Source organism: Salvelinus alpinus, chromosome 2, assembly GCF_045679555.1.
Source record: "Salvelinus alpinus chromosome 2, SLU_Salpinus.1, whole genome shotgun sequence".
Classification (NCBI taxonomy): domain Eukaryota; kingdom Metazoa; phylum Chordata; class Actinopteri; order Salmoniformes; family Salmonidae; genus Salvelinus; species Salvelinus alpinus.
Window position 1 is genome coordinate 104234109 of NC_092087.1, and position 17296 is coordinate 104251404.

Genomic DNA, 17296 nt, shown 5'->3' on the forward strand with positions numbered 1-17296 from the left:
AGGCCTTTGCTATTGGGGAAGCCAGCAGTTTGGGGGGAATGTGTAGAAACAGGCCTAGCTGTTTACTGGGGCCCCTCCTGTTCAGCCTCTACTGTAATGATCTGCCTTCTGTCTGTACTGGGTCTAAAGTACACATGTATGCAGATTATACAGTGATATGTGCATGCAAAGAGCAAACAACAAGCTGCACAAGAACTCACAGCAGAAATTGTCCATGTTACAAAGTGGCTCAGTGACTCATGTTTGCATCTCCTATAATGTTCTATACATACGGAATTGTTTGATTGCAGAGGCACCAAAACTGTACTTAAATGCTATGATACTGCTATGCCCCCCCCCCCCCCTTCTTTTTTCCACACGTGCCGCCCCTTGACTAGTTGGGCCCAAGCTTGCTGTACAACATTTCAACTCATTCAGTCTGTCCATAAACAAACTATTTTGTGAAATACATGTACCCATGTCGTGTATTCAAGTTCGTAAACGGCAATAAAACTTTTCGCTCAACTGCGTTACCCACTCCAGTCAATAGAGGGCGATGTGCGACTTGCATGCGAAGATGTTGGTGTGACGTATAATCTAGTGGACGGGACGCTTCTTCAACAACACAGCTACTCAAACCTCTTCGGTAGCTTGCTAGCCAACATAGCCGAAACATTACAGTTCTTTATACACTTTCTGTGTATATTAGCCTCTGTGTTTTAAGCAAACTTATGTTGTATAGCAAGTTGCCGCATTTAATTTCATTTTACGTTGTTAGTAGTCAGCTAGCTGGCTTGCTAAATTAGCGCAGCACTATTGCTAACTAGCTAGCTAACATCCCCGACCATATGAGCTCCCTAAACTACTCCTCCCCTGCTAAAGAAGAGGGGGTCAGATGGACGGAGAAAGAAACTCTCGTGAAAGAGGAGAAGGAAGAGGAGGCTGTTACAGTGAAACAAGTAGAGGGTGAGGCTGTTACAGTGAAACAAGTAGAGGGTGAGGCTGTTACAGTGAAACAAGTAGAGGATGAGGCTGTTACAGTGAAACAAGTAGAGGATGAGACTGTTACAGTGAAAAAAGAGGAAGAAGCTTTCAGAGTGAAAGAAGAGCATGTTACCGCGGAAGAAGAAAAGGAAGAGGAAGTGTTTGGATTGAAGGAGGAGGGGGAGATTACTGTCACATTGGAGGAGGAGACTGGAGATCTGATTAACACCAGTGAGTATTGTCTTAAAAACAGAGGCACAGCCTCCGCTGTTGATGAATCAATGTGTGGTTTTAAAGGTGCGTTCTACTGAAGTTCTACACTTGGATATGTTGGTCTGTACTGTAGGAATCATTAAAGCTACAAAGAATGGAGGCCACCAACAGAACATAAGTAATGGATAAAACGCTTCCTATATCTCTACATGCAGTGATTCGTTCAGTTTAAATACTCAACATCCCATAGACTCAGTAAGTCCCAAATAAAATGTCGCTTTTCTTCTGGTTTAATATATCTCGAAATTAATTTGCCATTTGGGTCACATCCAATTGATAAAACTGAAGGTTTTATGAATTTTAAGTACAGAAGCTTTGTTTACAAATTATAGGTCAGATTTCTCAAGGTAATAATGACGCAAAGGCCTATTGATAGTTTCTCTCGTGCACGTTCTATCCTTCTGATCCATCCACGACTACGGCAACACATCAACAATACATAGGCCTATATCTAACTACATCCCCCTCATTGCAAACGAGACTCGTTTATAAATGAGAGTTGAGTGATACAAAAAAAGCAGAGAAATCTTTTCTTCTTCAGTGGGGTTTATCGGCGTTATGGTGCATTACCGCCACCTACTGTACTGGAGTGTGGGCCAAAGACAGGGATAAACTAAATCCTACCTGCCAGCCCCATTGATCTTTAAAAAAAAAGATAACAAAATATTTGAGACTATATCTCATGACGTTCACCTCCAATATACTATTTAAACTCATTTCCTGTATCCCCTTTTCCCTCACAATAGATCTCAGCCTCTCTCTTTGCCTCTGATACTGCCCACACTGTATCAATACATGCTCCACGGTCTCTGTTTCCCTCTGATACTGCCCACACTGTATCAATACATGCTCCACGGTCTCTGTTTCCCTCTGATACTGCCCACACTGTATCAATACATGCTCCACGGTCTCTGTTTCCCTCTGATACTGCCCACACTGTATCAATACATGTTCCACGGTCTCTGTTTCCCTCTGATACTGCCCACACTGTATCAATACATGCTCCACGGTCTCTGTTTCCCTCTGATACTGCCCACACTGTATCAATACATGCTCCACGGTCTCTGTTTCCCTCTGATACTGCCCACACTGTATCAATACATGCTCCACGGTCTCTGTTTCCCTCTGATACTGCCCACACTGTATCAATACATGTTCCACGGTCTCTGTTTCCCTCTGATACTGCCCACACTGTATCAATACATGCTCCACGGTCTCTGTTTCCCTCTGATACTGCCCACACTGTATCAATACATGCTCCACGGTCTCTGTTTCCCTCTGATACTGCCCACACTGTATCAATACATGCTCCACGGTCTCTGTTTCCCTCTGATACTGCCCACACTGTATCAATACATGCTCCACGGTCTCTGTTTCCCTCTGATACTGCCCACACTGTATCAATACATGCTCCACGGTCTCTGTTTCCTGGCAATAATCACACCTTCCTGTTGGATGCTTTCCTATCACTGTCCACATCAGGCTTTTGGCCTTGCTCATTGAAACTACAACATCCCCACTACTAAGTGCTTGTTTAGCCAGTACATCAACATCCCCACTACTAAGTGCTTGTTTAGCCAGTACATCAACATCCCCACTACTAAGTGCTTGTTCAGCCAGTACATCAACATCCCCACTACTAAGTGCTTGTTTAGCCAGTACATCAACATCCCCACTACTAAGTGCTTGTTTAGCCAGTACATCAACATCCCCACTACTAAGTGCTTGTTTAGCCAGTACATCAACATCCCCACTACTAAGTGCTTGTTTAGCCAGTACATCAACATCCCCACTACTAAGTGCTTGTTCAGCCAGTACATCAACATCCCCACTACTAAGTGCTTGTTTAGCCAGTACATCAACATCCCCACTACTAAGTGCTTGTTTAGCCAGTACATCAACATCCCCACTACTAAGTGCTTGTTTAGCCAGTACATCAACATCCCCACTACTAAGTGCTTGTTTAGCCAGTACATCAACATCCCCACTACTAAGTGCTTGTTTAGCCAGTACATCAACATCCCCCACTACTTAGTGCTTGTTTAGCCAGTACATCAACATCCCCACTACTAAGTGCTTGTTTAGCCAGTACATCAACATCCCCACTACTAAGTGCTTGTTTAGCCAGTACATCAACATCCCCACTACTAAGTGCTTGTTTAGCCAGTACATCAACATCCCCACTACTTAGTGCTTGTTTAGCCGGTACATCAACATCCCCACTACTAAGTGCTTGTTTAGCCAGTACATCAACATCCCCACTACTTAGTGCTTGTTTAGCCAGTACATCAACATCCCCCACTACTTAGTGCTTGTTTAGCCAGTACATCAACATCCCCACTACTAAGTGCTTGTTTAGCCAGTACATCAACATCCCCCACTACTTAGTGCTTGTTTAGCCAGTACATCAACATCCCCACTACTAAGAGCTTGTTTAGCCAGTACATCAACATCCCCACTACTTAGTGCTTGTTTAGCCAGTACATCAACATCCCCACTACTAAGTGCTTGTTTAGCCAGTACATCAACATCCCCACTACTAAGTGCTTGTTTAGCCAGTACATCAACATCCCCACTACTTAGTGCTTGTTTAGCCAGTACATCAACATCCCCACTACTAAGTGCTTGTTTAGCCAGTACATCAACATCCCCACTACTTAGTGCTTGTTTAGCCAGTACATCAACATCCCCACTACTTAGTGCTTGTTTAGCCAGTACATCAACATCCCCACTACTGAGTGCTTGTTTAGCCAGTACATCAACATCCCCACTACTAAGTGCTTGTTTAGCCAGTACATCAACATCCCCACTACTAAGTGCTTGTTTAGCCAGTACATCAACATCCCCACTACTTAGTGCTTGTTTAGCCGGTACATCAACATCCCCACTACTTAGTGCTTGTTTAGCCAGTACATCAACATCCCCACTACTAAGTGCTTGTTTAGCCAGTACATCAACATCCCCACTACTAAGTGCTTGTTTAGCCAGTACATCAACATCCCCCACTACTTAGTGCTTGTTTAGCCAGTACATCAACATCCCCACTACTAAGTGCTTGTTTAGCCAGTACATCAACATCCCCACTACTAAGTGCTTGTTTAGCCAGTACATCAACATCCCCACTACTAAGTGCTTGTTTAGCCAGTACATCAACATCCCCACTACTAAGTGCTTGTTTAGCCAGTACATCAACATCCCCACTACTTAGTGCTTGTTTAGCCAGTACATCAACATCCCCACTACTAAGTGCTTGTTTAGCCAGTACATCAACATCCCCCACTACTTAGTGCTTGTTTAGCCAGTACATCAACATCCCCACTACTAAGTGCTTGTTTAGCCAGTACATCAACATCCCCACTACTAAGTGCTTGTTTAGCCAGTACATCAACATCCCCACTACTAAGTGCTTGTTTAGCCAGTACATCAACATCCCCACTACTTAGTGCTTGTTTAGCCAGTACATCAACATCCCCACTACTAAGTGCTTGTTTAGCCAGTACATCAACATCCCCCACTACTTAGTGCTTGTTTAGCCAGTACATCAACATCCCCACTACTAAGTGCTTGTTTAGCCAGTACATCAACATCCCCACTACTAAGTGCTTGTTTAGCCAGTACATCAACATCCCCACTACTAAGTGCTTGTTTAGCCAGTACATCAACATCCCCACTACTAAGTGCTTGTTTAGCCAGTACATCAACATCCCCACTACTAAGTGCTTGTTTAGCCAGTACATCAACATCCCCACTACTAAGTGCTTGTTTAGCCAGTACATCAACATCCCCCACTACTTAGTGCTTGTTTAGCCGGTACATCAACATCCCCACTACTAAGTGCTTGTTTAGCCAGTACATCAACATCCCCACTACTAAGTGCTTGTTTAGCCAGTACATCAACATCCCCACTACTAAGTGCTTGTTTAGCCAGTACATCAACATCCCCACTACTTAGTGCTTGTTTAGCCAGTACATCAACATCCCCACTACTAAGAGCTTGTTTAGCCAGTACATCAACATCCCCACTACTTAGTGCTTGTTTAGCCAGTACATCAACATCCCCACTACTAAGTGCTTGTTTAGCCAGTACATCAACATCCCCACTACTAAGTGCTTGTTTAGCCAGTACATCAACATCCCCACTACTAAGTGCTTGTTTAGCCAGTACATCAACATCCCCACTACTAAGTGCTTGTTTAGCCAGTACATCAACATCCCCACTACTAAGTGCTTGTTTAGCCAGTACATCAACATCCCCACTACTTAGTGCTTGTTTAGCCAGTACATCAACATCCCCACTACTAAGAGCTTGTTTAGCCAGTACATCAACATCCCCACTACTTAGTGCTTGTTTAGCCGGTACATCAACATCCCCACTACTAAGTGCTTGTTTAGCCAGTACATCAACATCCCCACTACTTAGTGCTTGTTTAGCCAGTACATCAACATCCCCACTACTTAGTGCTTGTTTAGCCGGTACATCAACATCCCCACTACTAAGTGCTTGTTTAGCCAGTACATCAACATCCCCACTACTTAGTGCTTGTTTAGCCGGTACATCAACATCCCCACTACTAAGTGCTTGTTTAGCCAGTACATCAACATCCCCACTACTAAGTGCTTGTTTAGCCAGTACATCAACATCCCCACTACTAAGTGCTTGTTTAGCCGGTACATCAACATCCCCACTACTAAGTGCTTGTTTAGCCAGTACATCAACATCCCCACTACTAAGTGCTTGTTTAGCCGGTACATCAACATCCCCACTACTAAGTGCTTGTTTAGCCAGTACATCAACATCCCCACTACTAAGTGCTTGTTTAGCCAGTACATCAACATCCCCACTACTAAGTGCTTGTTTAGCCAGTACATCAACATCCCCACTACTAAGTGCTTGTTTAGCCGGTACATCAACATCCCCACTACTAAGAGCTTGTTTAGCCAGTACATCAACATCCCCACTACTAAGTGCTTGTTTAGCCAGTACATCAACATCCCCACTACTTAGTGCTTGTTTAGCCGGTACATCAACATCCCCACTACTAAGTGCTTGTTTAGCCGGTACATCAACATCCCCACTACTAAGAGCTTGTTCAGCCAGTACATCAACATCCCCACTACTGGAAAACATGATTATAACTTTGTATAATGCTAATTTAACAGTGACACTATAAAACACTGAACTGTTACAGTAGTTCACCTCCTAGAGACACTCTCACCTTTTCCATTTGCTTCTGTACTTCAATGCACAACACATCAGCTGTATGTGACAAGGCGATAAATAACTCCAGTGTTATGGACATGTAGCATATGGAATGTCATGTGTGAAACTTCCAGGGGTGATCCGCTATCAATCAATCAATCAATCAATCAAGTTTATTTTATATAGCCCTTCGTACATCAGCTAATATCTCGAAGTGCTGTACAAAACTCCCTAGAAAGGCCAAAACCTAGGAAGAAACCTAGAGAGGAACCAGGCTATGAGGGGTGATCCGCTATATTGAGGAAATGTGGATAGCCACGTTAGCATCCCCCTTGTGTGGGTGCTGGCAAACACGGTAGATTGGCTGTTAATACCTAGCACTATCGAGTAGGGCTGGAATCTGACAGGAAGTCGCAGAGATATTTGCAGAATTTTGGGCAACCAATCACAGTGCTTAATGGATAGCAACTGTCGTCAAGTCCGACACCTCAGACAAGCTCACGTTTCAAATGCATGAAAGCCAATGAGAACTATGGCAAAACTTCTCGAAATGTATGTTAGTTTTCTGATTAACAAGCGGTAGTCCGTGTTTTAATTTGATTGTGTATTAAAAAACACATTTGGAGATCATTGTGAGGGGTTTTATCCAGTAGTTTAAATGGGGAATGGGGCCTCCCAGGAAAATGTTGTACAAGGTTGCAACAGTACTCAAGGGGTTCAGTGCTTAGCGAAGGGTAAATTGTTTGTAAGACTTTGGCAATTTTGTATTTATAGGCCGGCCAACTTTGTTTTTATAGGCCCGGTCAACTTTGTTTTTATACGCCTGGTCAACTTTGTATTTATAGGCCTGGTCAACTTTGTATTTATAGGCCTGGTCAACTTTGTATTTAAAGGCCTGGTCAACTTTGTTTTTATAGGCCTGGTCAACTTTGTATTTATAGGCCTGGTCAACTTTGTATTTATAGGCCTGGTCAACTTTGTATTTATAGGCCTGGTCAACTTTGTATTTATAGGCCTGGTCAACTTTGTATTTATAGGCCTGGTCAACTTTGTATTTATAGGCCTGGTCAACTTTGTTTTTAAAGGCCTGGTCAACTTTGTTTTTATAGGCTTGGTTAACTTTGTTTTTATAGGCTTGGTTAACTTTGTATTTATAGGCCTGGTCAACTTTGTTTTTAAAAGGCCTGGTCAACTTTGTTTTTAAAGGCCTGGTCAACTTTGTTTTTAAAGGCCTGGTCAACTTTGTATTTAAAGGCCTGGTCAACTTTGTATTTATAGGCCTGGTCAACTTTGTATTTATAGGCCTGGTCAACTTTGTTTTTAAAGGCCTGGTCAACTTTGTATTTATAGGCCTGGTCAACTTTGTATTTATAGGCCTGGTCAACTTTGTATTTATAGGCCTGGTCAACTTTGTTTTTAAAGGCCTGGTCAACTTTGTTTTTATAGGCCTGGTCAACTTTGTATTTATAGGCCTGGTCAACTTTGTATTTATAGGCCTGGTCAACTTTGTATTTATAGACCTGGTCAACTTTGTTTTTATAGGCCTGGTCAACTTTGTTTTTAAAGGCCTGGTCAACTTTGTATTTAAAGGCCTGGTCAACTTTGTATTTATAGGCCTGGTCAACTTTGTATTTATAGACCTGGTCAACTTTGTTTTTATAGGCCTGGTCAACTTTGTTTTTATAGGCCTGGTCAACTTTGTTTTTATAGGCCTGGTCAACTTTGTTTTTAAAAGGCCTGGTCAACTTTGTTCTGAAGTTATCGGCTGTCACTGTCAGATAAACTTCTTGATTCTATGTTTAGCATAGATCCTCTCTGAATAAAGTGAGGCGGAATGGATTTCTTGGCAAATTGCGAGAAGACAGTATTTCTGCTCATAGATTATGAACGTATAAACTACACATTGACACATTCAGCCCAAAGCAGGAAGTTTAAAAAAGACTTACCAGTCGCCAAAGTACCGGAGCATGTCTTTAAGGTTTGATGTTAAACAGAGAGCACTGGGATTGGACCTGTCATCCTGCATGTCGTTAAGGGTTAATGTTTGGTGTTAAACAGAGAGCACTGGGATTGGACCTGCCATCCTGCATGTCTTTAAGGGTTAAGGTTTGGGGTTAAACAGAGAGCACTGGGATTGAACCTGCCATCCTGCATGTCTTTAAGGGTTAAGGTTTGGGGTTAAACAGAGAGCACTGGGATTGGACCTGCCATCCTGCATGTCTTTAAGGGTTAAGGTTTGCTGTTAAACAGATAGCACTGGGATTGAACCTGCCATCCTGCATGTCTTTAAGGGTTAAGGTTTGGGGTTAAACAGAGAGCACTGGGATTGAACCTGCCATCCTGCATGTCTTTAAGGGTTAAGGTTTGGTGTTAATCAGAGAGCACTGGGATTGAACCTGCCATCCTGCATGTCTTTAAGGGGTAAGGTTTGGTGTTAAACAGAGAGCACTGGGATTGAACCTGCCATCCTGCATGTCGTTAAGATGCTTTTGGGAAACCTGGCCCTGGACTATTCACAGATATTTTTATAAACACATTTCTAATCTTTCTATCTAAAAAACACTACTGCCATGTATGAGAGAGACATTTTCCATGACTGACTACTATCACATGGACAGACTATATTAGTGTGTTTGTGTCAGACTGACTACTACCACATGGACAGACTGACTAGTACCACATGGACAGACTGACTAGTACCACATGGACAGACTGACTAGTAGCACGTGGACAGACTGACTAGTACCACATGGACAGACTGACTAGTACCACATGGACAGACTGACTAGTACCACATGGACAGACTGACTAGTACCACATGGACAGACTGACTAGTACCACATGGACAGGCTGACTAGTACCACATGGACAGACTGACTACTACCACATGGACAGACTGACTAGTACCACATGGACAGACTGACTAGTACCACATGGACAGACTGACTAGTAGCACATGGACAGGCTGACTAGTACCACATGGACAGACTGACTACTATCACATGGACAGACTGACTAGTACCACATGGACAGGCTGACTAGTACCACATGGACAGACTGACTAGTACCACATGGACAGACTGACTACTACCACATGGACAGACTGACTAGTACCACATGGACAGACTGACTAGTACTACATGGACAGGCTGACTACTACCACATGGACAGACTGACTAGTACCACATGGACAGACTGACTACTATCACATGGACTGACATCACCCACTAAATGTCAGTTGACACTGGCCCGGTGTGCCACTGGCAAATGTACTTGAATGTTGAACCCTGTGTATTCGGTTCACGTTGGTCCTATATGTCTACCACTTTGTGTAGCCGTTAGCGATGCTAATGTCTTCAGGTAGACTGAAAGACAATTTAAAGGTAACTACAAAGTAGCCTCTGTCTACCTGCCAGAATCGTGTGATTATTTGCATCAATCCATTGGCCATTTGTTTGGAAAACTTCCATCACAACTGTGCTACAGAAATACTGCTAGACAATCAAGAATGTCTGGCTGGTGGCACTAGAATTAAAGGGTAACTACACACAAAAAATAATAATATTGCAGATTTTTTCCTCCCAAAAATAAATGTATTCTGATGTGGTTAAAGTTGTGGATTTAGAACATTCAATATTGTTTTTCTATTAAAGTGTGATTTTGAGAGAGCGAAAACCTGAAGAAGAAAAAATAATGGGGAAATCAGTTCTCCCCACGTTTTGTTTTGTTGTCGTGGTATCTCTTTTCTTTGCTGTTACAGTAAATCGATGTAAGAACACAGGGGAATGCTAATTTAACAGATGGCTAGTCATTATTAGCCTGGTTCTATTATGGGACACAGGCCAGGTCATTATAAATTAGCACATTTAATTGAGGGGAAATGTGGTTGCTATCACTGTTGTGGTTGTGTCACCTAGCTACCTTAAGATGGATGCACTAACTGCAAGTTGCTCTGGATAGTGACCATACTATTCCCTTAAAGCCACACAGTGTAAAATACATGGGTCATGTAAAACAATGGAGCACATGCATCACATGCTAAGAGTACTTGACTGTAAGTCTCTCTGGATAAGAGGGTCTGCTAAATGACTAAAATGTATGTGGAGATTTCATTCAGGTCTCCCTCTTTAACCACTCTGTTTGTCTTTAGCAGAAGACCGACCAGAATCAGAGGAACCAGACACGTCTGAACCAACGAGACGCCACCACTGTTCCCAGTGTGGAAAGAGTTTTACCCGTTTAGGGAGCCTTAAAAACCACAAGAGAACACATGCAGAGAAGAAGTCTTACAACTGCTCTCAGTGTGGAAAGAGTTTTAGCTGGTCTGGGCAACTGAAAGAACATGAGAGAATACACACAGGAGTGAAGCCTCACCAGTGCTCCCAATGTGGAAAGAGATTTTTCAAGTCATCACATCTGAACGAGCATAACCGAATACACACAGGAGAAAAACCATTCCAATGCTCTCAGTGTGGAAGGACATTTTCCCGATCAGGGGACCTGAAATCTCATGAGAGAACACACACAGGGGAGAAGCCTTATCACTGCTCTCAATGTGGAAAGAGTTTTACCCGTTTAGGGAACCAAAAAACGCATGAGCGAATACACACAGGAGTGAAGCCTTACCCCTGCTCACAGTGTGAAAAGAGTTTTGCGAAGTTAGGGAACCTTAAAATACATAACCGAATACACACAGGAGAAAAACCATTCCAATGCTCTCAGTGTGGAAAGACATTTTCACGATCAGGGGACTTGAAATCACACGAAAAAATACACACAGGGGAAAAGCCTTATCACTGTTCCCATTGTAAAAGTAGTTTTAGCTGGTCAGGGCAACTGAAAGAGCATGAGAGAACACACACAGGAGTGAAGCCATACCACTGTTCCCAGTGTGGAAAGAGTTTTAGGAGGTTGGGGTCCCTTAAATCACATAAGATGTATACACACACAGGAGAAAAGCCATGTAACTTCTCCCAGTGTGAAAACAATAAGTACGTGTCATTAGGGGACATGAAAAAGCATGAGGGAACACACTCTGTAGAGAAGCCATTCCAGTGCTCACAGTGTGGAAAGGGATTTATCCAGTCATCGCATCTGAAAGTGCATAAGAGAATACACACAAGAGAGAAGCCATTCCAATGCTTGCTGTGTGGAAAGAGTTATACCCGGTTAGGGAACTTGAAAACGCATGAGATGACACACACAGGAGAGAAGCCATTCCAATGCCGTCAGTGTGGAAAGCGTTTTACCTGGTTAGGGAACCTGAAAATGCATAAGGTGACACATAAAGTAGGATAGCCTCACCTCTTTTCCCAGTGTGAAAAGGGTTTTGTTCATTTAAAGGGCTTGAAAGAGCATGAGAAAGTACATACAGGGGACGAGAAGACATACCACTGCTCTCATTGCCCAAATACACTTTCAGAGGACCTGAAATCACATGAGAGAAAAGAGAGGCTGTTCTGACTTATTTTTTTGATGAAGAATTGTTGTTTTTGGGGTTTGTGACATGAAATCTAATTGTATATATTAAATCATACTCACAATTAGGCCGACATTTGTTTTTAGTTTTTAAATCTCCAGACATGGTCATATCTCAAATCTGATTCAATCAAATGAAATGTGTATTAGGTTTTCATTATACACATTGATTGAATGGATGCAAATGTGGATGTTAATTTGATGATTTGGATATTTCAAAATGTAAATTAACAAGTAGATTAATATAATTCAGATTTCTTTATTCTAACCTTGAAAACTTCTTGAATTTAGTTGTTGTGTTTCATTGACTTAATTTGTGTACTAGTCATCATTAAAAACATTCACTACCTCATGAATGTTCCGATCATTATTATAAAAAACATTCACTACCTCATGAATGTTCCCATCAGTATTATTATAACATTCACTACCTCATGAATGTTCCCATCAGTATTATTAAAAACACTCACTACCTCATGAATGTTCCCATCAGTATTATTAAAACACTCACTACCTCATGAATGTTCCCATCAGTATTATTATAACATTCACTACCTCATGAATGTTCCGATCATTATTATTAAAAACATTCACTACCTCATGAATGTTCCCATCAGTATTATTATAACATTCACTACCTCATGAATGTTCCGATCATTATTATAAAAAACATTCACTACCTCATGAATGTTCCCATCAGTATTATTATAACATTCACTACCTCATGAATGTTCCCATCAGTATTATTAAAAACACTCACTACCTCATGAATGTTCCCATCAGTATTATTAAAACACTCACTACCTCATGAATGTTCCCATCAGTATTATTAAAACACTCACTACCTCAACATCAGTATTATTAAAACACTCAATACCTCAACATCAGTATTATTAAAACACTCACTACCTCATGAATGTTCTCATCAGTATTATTAAAACACTCACTACCTCATGAATGTTCCCATCAGTATTATTCAAACATTCACTCTACCTCATGAAAGTTCCCATCAGTATTATTAAAACACTCAGTACCTCATGAATGTTCCCATCAGTATTATTGCTATGTCAGAAAAACACAGGTGCTGATTATAAAAAGTACTTGATTAATGCAACAGTTTTTTCTGAATAGTGTAGGATGTTAGTCTGATGATGGCAGTGTGGTGCTGGGGAGTAGTTCTCTAGAGGTTATAGCATATGTATGAAGGTGCATTAACTCTGGAGAACCTTAAAGGTGAGCAGCACAATCTGACATTTGATCTTAAACACGAAGCCAATAGAGGTTGAATAAAACAGTAAGCCAATAGAGGTGAGCAAACAGGAAGCTTCCTAAACAGGAAGCCAATAGAGGTGAGCAAACAGGAAGCTTCCTAAACAGGAAGCCAATAGAGGTGAGCAAACAGGAAGCTTCCTAAACAGGAAGCCAATAGAGGTGAGCAAACAGGAAGCTTCCTAAACAGGAAGCCAATAGAGGTGAGCAAACAGGAAGCTTCCTAAACAGTAAGCCAATAGAGGTGAGCAAACAGGAACCCTCTTAAACAGTAAGCCAATAGAGGTGAGCAAACAGGAAGCTTCCTAAACAGGAAGCCAATAGAGGTTGAATAAAACAGGGGGTGATGTTTTTTTCTGGTTTGTGGTCTGGAAAGAAGCCTGGGATTCCTGTCAGCAGTAGTCAAGAACGACCTGATTGGAGCGATGTTACGCGGGTGGGAAAATGACACTTTATTGATGTTGCTTCAAATGAGAAAGTGATCATCTTGTTCTGTGCACTTTTAGAGCCAATAAGCAGAAGGTCTGTTTTGCTGCAATTAAGTTGAACTGCATCCGTCTTTTGGTTGCATCTAGACAGTCTGTCAGTTTGTTTCTCAGTGTCCTCAGCTAGACAGTCTGTCAGTCTGGTTCTCAGTGTCCTCAGCTAGACAGTTTGTCAGTCTGGTTCTCAGTGTCCTCAGCTAGACAGTCTGTCAGTTTGTTTCTTGAAGTCTCAGTGTCCTCATCTAGACAGTTTGTCAGTCTGGTTCTTGAAGTCTCAGTGTCCTCATCTAGACAGTTTGTCAGTTTGTTTCGAAGTCTCAGCCGTATCAATACAGTCTGTCAGTCTGGTTCTCAGTGTCCTCAGCTAGACAGTTTGTCAGTTTGGTTATTGAAGTCTCAGTGTCCTCATCTAGACAGTTTGTCAGTCTGGTTCTTGAAGTCTCAGTGTCCTCATCTAGACAGTTTGTCAGTTTGGTTCTTGAAGTCTCAGCCGTATCAATACAGTCTGTCAGTCTGGTTCTCAGTGTCCTCATCTAGACAGTTTGTCAGTTTGGTTCTTGAAGTCTCAGTGTCCTCATCTAGACAGTTTGTCAGTTTGGTTCTTGAAGTATCAGTGTCCTCATCTAGACAGTTTGTCAGTTTGGTTCTTGAAGTCTCAGTGTCCTCATCTAGACAGTTTGTCAGTTTGGTTCTTGAAGTCTCAGTGTCCTCATCTAGACAGTTTGTCAGTTTGGTTCTTGAAGTCAGTGTCCTCATCTAGACAGTTTGTGAGTTTGGTTCTTGAAGTCAGTGTCCTCATCTAGACAGTTTGTCAGTTTGGTTCTTGACGTCTCAGTGTCCTCATCTAGACAGTTTGTCAGTTTGGTTCTTGAAGTCTCAGTGTCCTCATCTAGACAGTTTGTCAGTTTGGTTCTTGAAGTCAGTGTCCTCATCTAGACAGTTTGTCAGTTTGGTTCTTGAAGTCAGTGTCCTCATCTAGACAGTTTGTCATTTTGGTTCTTGAAGTCTCAGTGTCCTCATCTAGACAGTCTGTCAGTTTGGTTCTTGAAGTCTCAATGTGAGTCTTTGTCCTCACATATATTTATGTCAGCAGCATAACCCTAACCCATAACCCTAACCCTAATAGATAAACAATATTATTTTCTACTGGTGTGGGTGTTTAATAGAAAAACAACATAAATTTCTACTGGTGTGGGTGTTTAAAACTTCTTGTGAATAGGGGGCGCTGTTTTCACTTTGGGAAAAAATCGTGCCCAATTTAAACGGCCTCGTACTCTATTCTACATCGTACAATATGCATATTATTATTACTATTGGATAGAAAACACTCTCAAGTTTCTAAAACTGTTTGAATTATATCTGTGAGTAAAACAGAACTCATTTTGCAGCAAACTTCCATACAGGAAGTGAAAAATCTGAAAACGAGGCTCTGTTCCAGGGCCTGCCTATTCAACTGGCTTATATTTATTGATATGCATGCACTTCATACGCCTTCCACTAGATGTCAACAGGCAGTGGAAGGTGGAATGGGGTGTCTAGCTTGATCTGAGGTCGAACAAGAGCTTTTGGAGTGGCAGGTCAGGAATTTCTCTACCTAGTATACACGGTTAATATCTCCGGATTTTATTTGATACATGTGATAATACCATCGTAAAGTATGTTTTTTCAACCGAGTTTTATCAGATTATTCAACGTTTATTGGGACTTTTGGAGTTTTCCGTTCTTTGCGTCGAGAGAAACTGGGAACGTCATCAACATTGGCTAGCATTGTGGCGCGAATTCGACAGGAGAAAAGGACATTCTAAAACCAAACAACGATTTATTCTGGAAATAGGACTCCTTGTACAAGATTCTGATGGAAGCTCAGCAAAAGTAAGAACAATTTATGATGTTATTTCGTATTTCTGTGGAAAATGTTATTTCTATTCTCTGCCGTTTTGGCGGGCGCTGTCTCGTAATAACGCAAGCTGTTTGTTATGGTAAAGTTATTTTTAAAAATCTAACACAGCGGTTGCATTAAGAACCAGTGTATCTTTCATTTGCTGTACAACAAGTATTTTTTAGTAAAGTTTATGATGAGTTCTTTGGTCAGATTAGGTGAGTGTCCAAAATAGCTCCTGACATTCTGGGGAAATGTTGCTACATTTTCACAATGTATAACCACGGTTTGCAGCTCTAAATATGCACATTTTTGAACAAAACATAAGTGTATTGTATAACCTGATGTTATAAGACTGTCATCTGATGAAGTTGTTCAAGGTTAGTGATTAATTTTATATCTTTTGCTGGTTTTTGCAAATGCTATCTATGCGGTGAATAAATGCGGTTGTGTGTTTGGCTATTGTGGTAAGCTAATATAATTCTATATTGTGTTTTCAATGTGAAAAATCAGAAATATTGGCTGGATTCACAAGATGTTTATCTTTCATTTGCTGTACACCATGTATTTTTCATAAATGTTGAGTATTTAGGTATTTCACGTTGCTCTCTGTAATTATTCTGGCTGCTTTGGTGATATTTTTGATGGTAGCTGCAATGTAAAACTATGATTTATACCTCAAATATGCACATTTTCGAACAAAACATAAATTTATTGTATAACATGTTATAAGACTGTCATCTGATGAAGTTGTTTCTTGGTTAGTGACTAATTATATCTCTATTTGGTCGGTTATGTGATAGCTACCTATGCGGTAGAAACATGGTGAAAATATGCAGTTGAGTCTTTGGCTATTGTGGTTAGCTAATAGAAATACATATTGTGTTTTCGCTGTAAAACATTTTAAAAATCGGAAATGATGGCTGGAGATGTTTATCTTTCATTTGCTGTATTGGACTTGTGATTTCATGAAAATTATATTATATGATATCCCTGTCCCGTTAGGCTAGGCTATGCTAGTCAGCTTTTTTGATGAGGATGCTCCCGGATCCGGGAGTATCACTGAAAGGTTAATAGAAAAACAACATCAATTTCTACTGGTGTGGGTGTTTAATAGAATAACAACAGAAGTGGATATTTAAAGTCCACAACAATGCTTAAACCACATCAGGAGACCACTCTTGAGCTATAGGAAAATCTAAGAAATGTTAATTTTTGTGTGTAGATACCCTTTAATTCAAGTGGCACCAGCAAGAGCCTTGCTTGGTTAGTGGTGTCTCTGTAGCACACATGTGATTGCAGAGTCTGCTGAACAAATCACAACTGGATTGATGCAAATAATCATGATATCATTCTGCCAGGTAGGCATAGACTACTATGAAGAGACTTGCTTGGGCCAAGAAACACGAGCAATGGACATTAGACCGGTGTCCTTTGGTCTGGAGTCCAAATTGGTCTGGAGTCCAAACAAAGACACACCGCTGTGTCTTTGTGAGACGCGGTGTGGGTGAACGGATGATCTCTGCATGTGTATTTCCCACCGTAAAGAATGGAGGAGGAGGTGTTATGGGGTTGGGGTGCTTTGCTGGTGACACTGTCAGTGATTTATTTAGAATTCAAGGCACACTTAACCAGCATGGCTACCACAGCATTCTGCAGTGGTACGCCACGCCGTCTGGTTTGGGCTTAGTGGGACTATCATTTGTTTTTCAACAGGACAATGACCCACCACACCTCCAGGCGGTGTAA

The 17296-nt window shown here is 41.4% G+C and overlaps 1 protein-coding gene across 1 annotated transcript; it reads left to right on the forward strand.

The window, feature by feature from the left end:
• The first annotated feature begins 584 nt into the window (after positions 1 to 584).
• LOC139546863 (zinc finger protein ZFP2-like) lies at positions 585 to 12244 on the forward strand. The gene is made up of 2 exons (XM_071355763.1): positions 585 to 1194; positions 10590 to 12244. The coding sequence occupies exons 1-2, from the start codon at positions 828 to 830 to the stop codon at positions 11732 to 11734; spliced, it is 1512 nt and encodes a 503-aa protein (XP_071211864.1). The 5' UTR covers positions 585 to 827; the 3' UTR covers positions 11735 to 12244.
• Positions 12245 to 17296: the final 5052 nt, after the last annotated feature.

Bases quoted from the DNA above. Each gene is read 5' to 3' on its own strand.
- LOC139546863 (XM_071355763.1), top strand. From the start codon at position 828: ATGAGCTCCCTAAACTACTCCTCCCCTGCTAAAGAAGAGGGGGTCAGA. The intron at 1,195-10,589 runs GTGAGTATTGTC...TGTCTTTAGCAG, and splicing joins TGGAGATCTGATTAACACCA to AAGACCGACCAGAATCAGAG.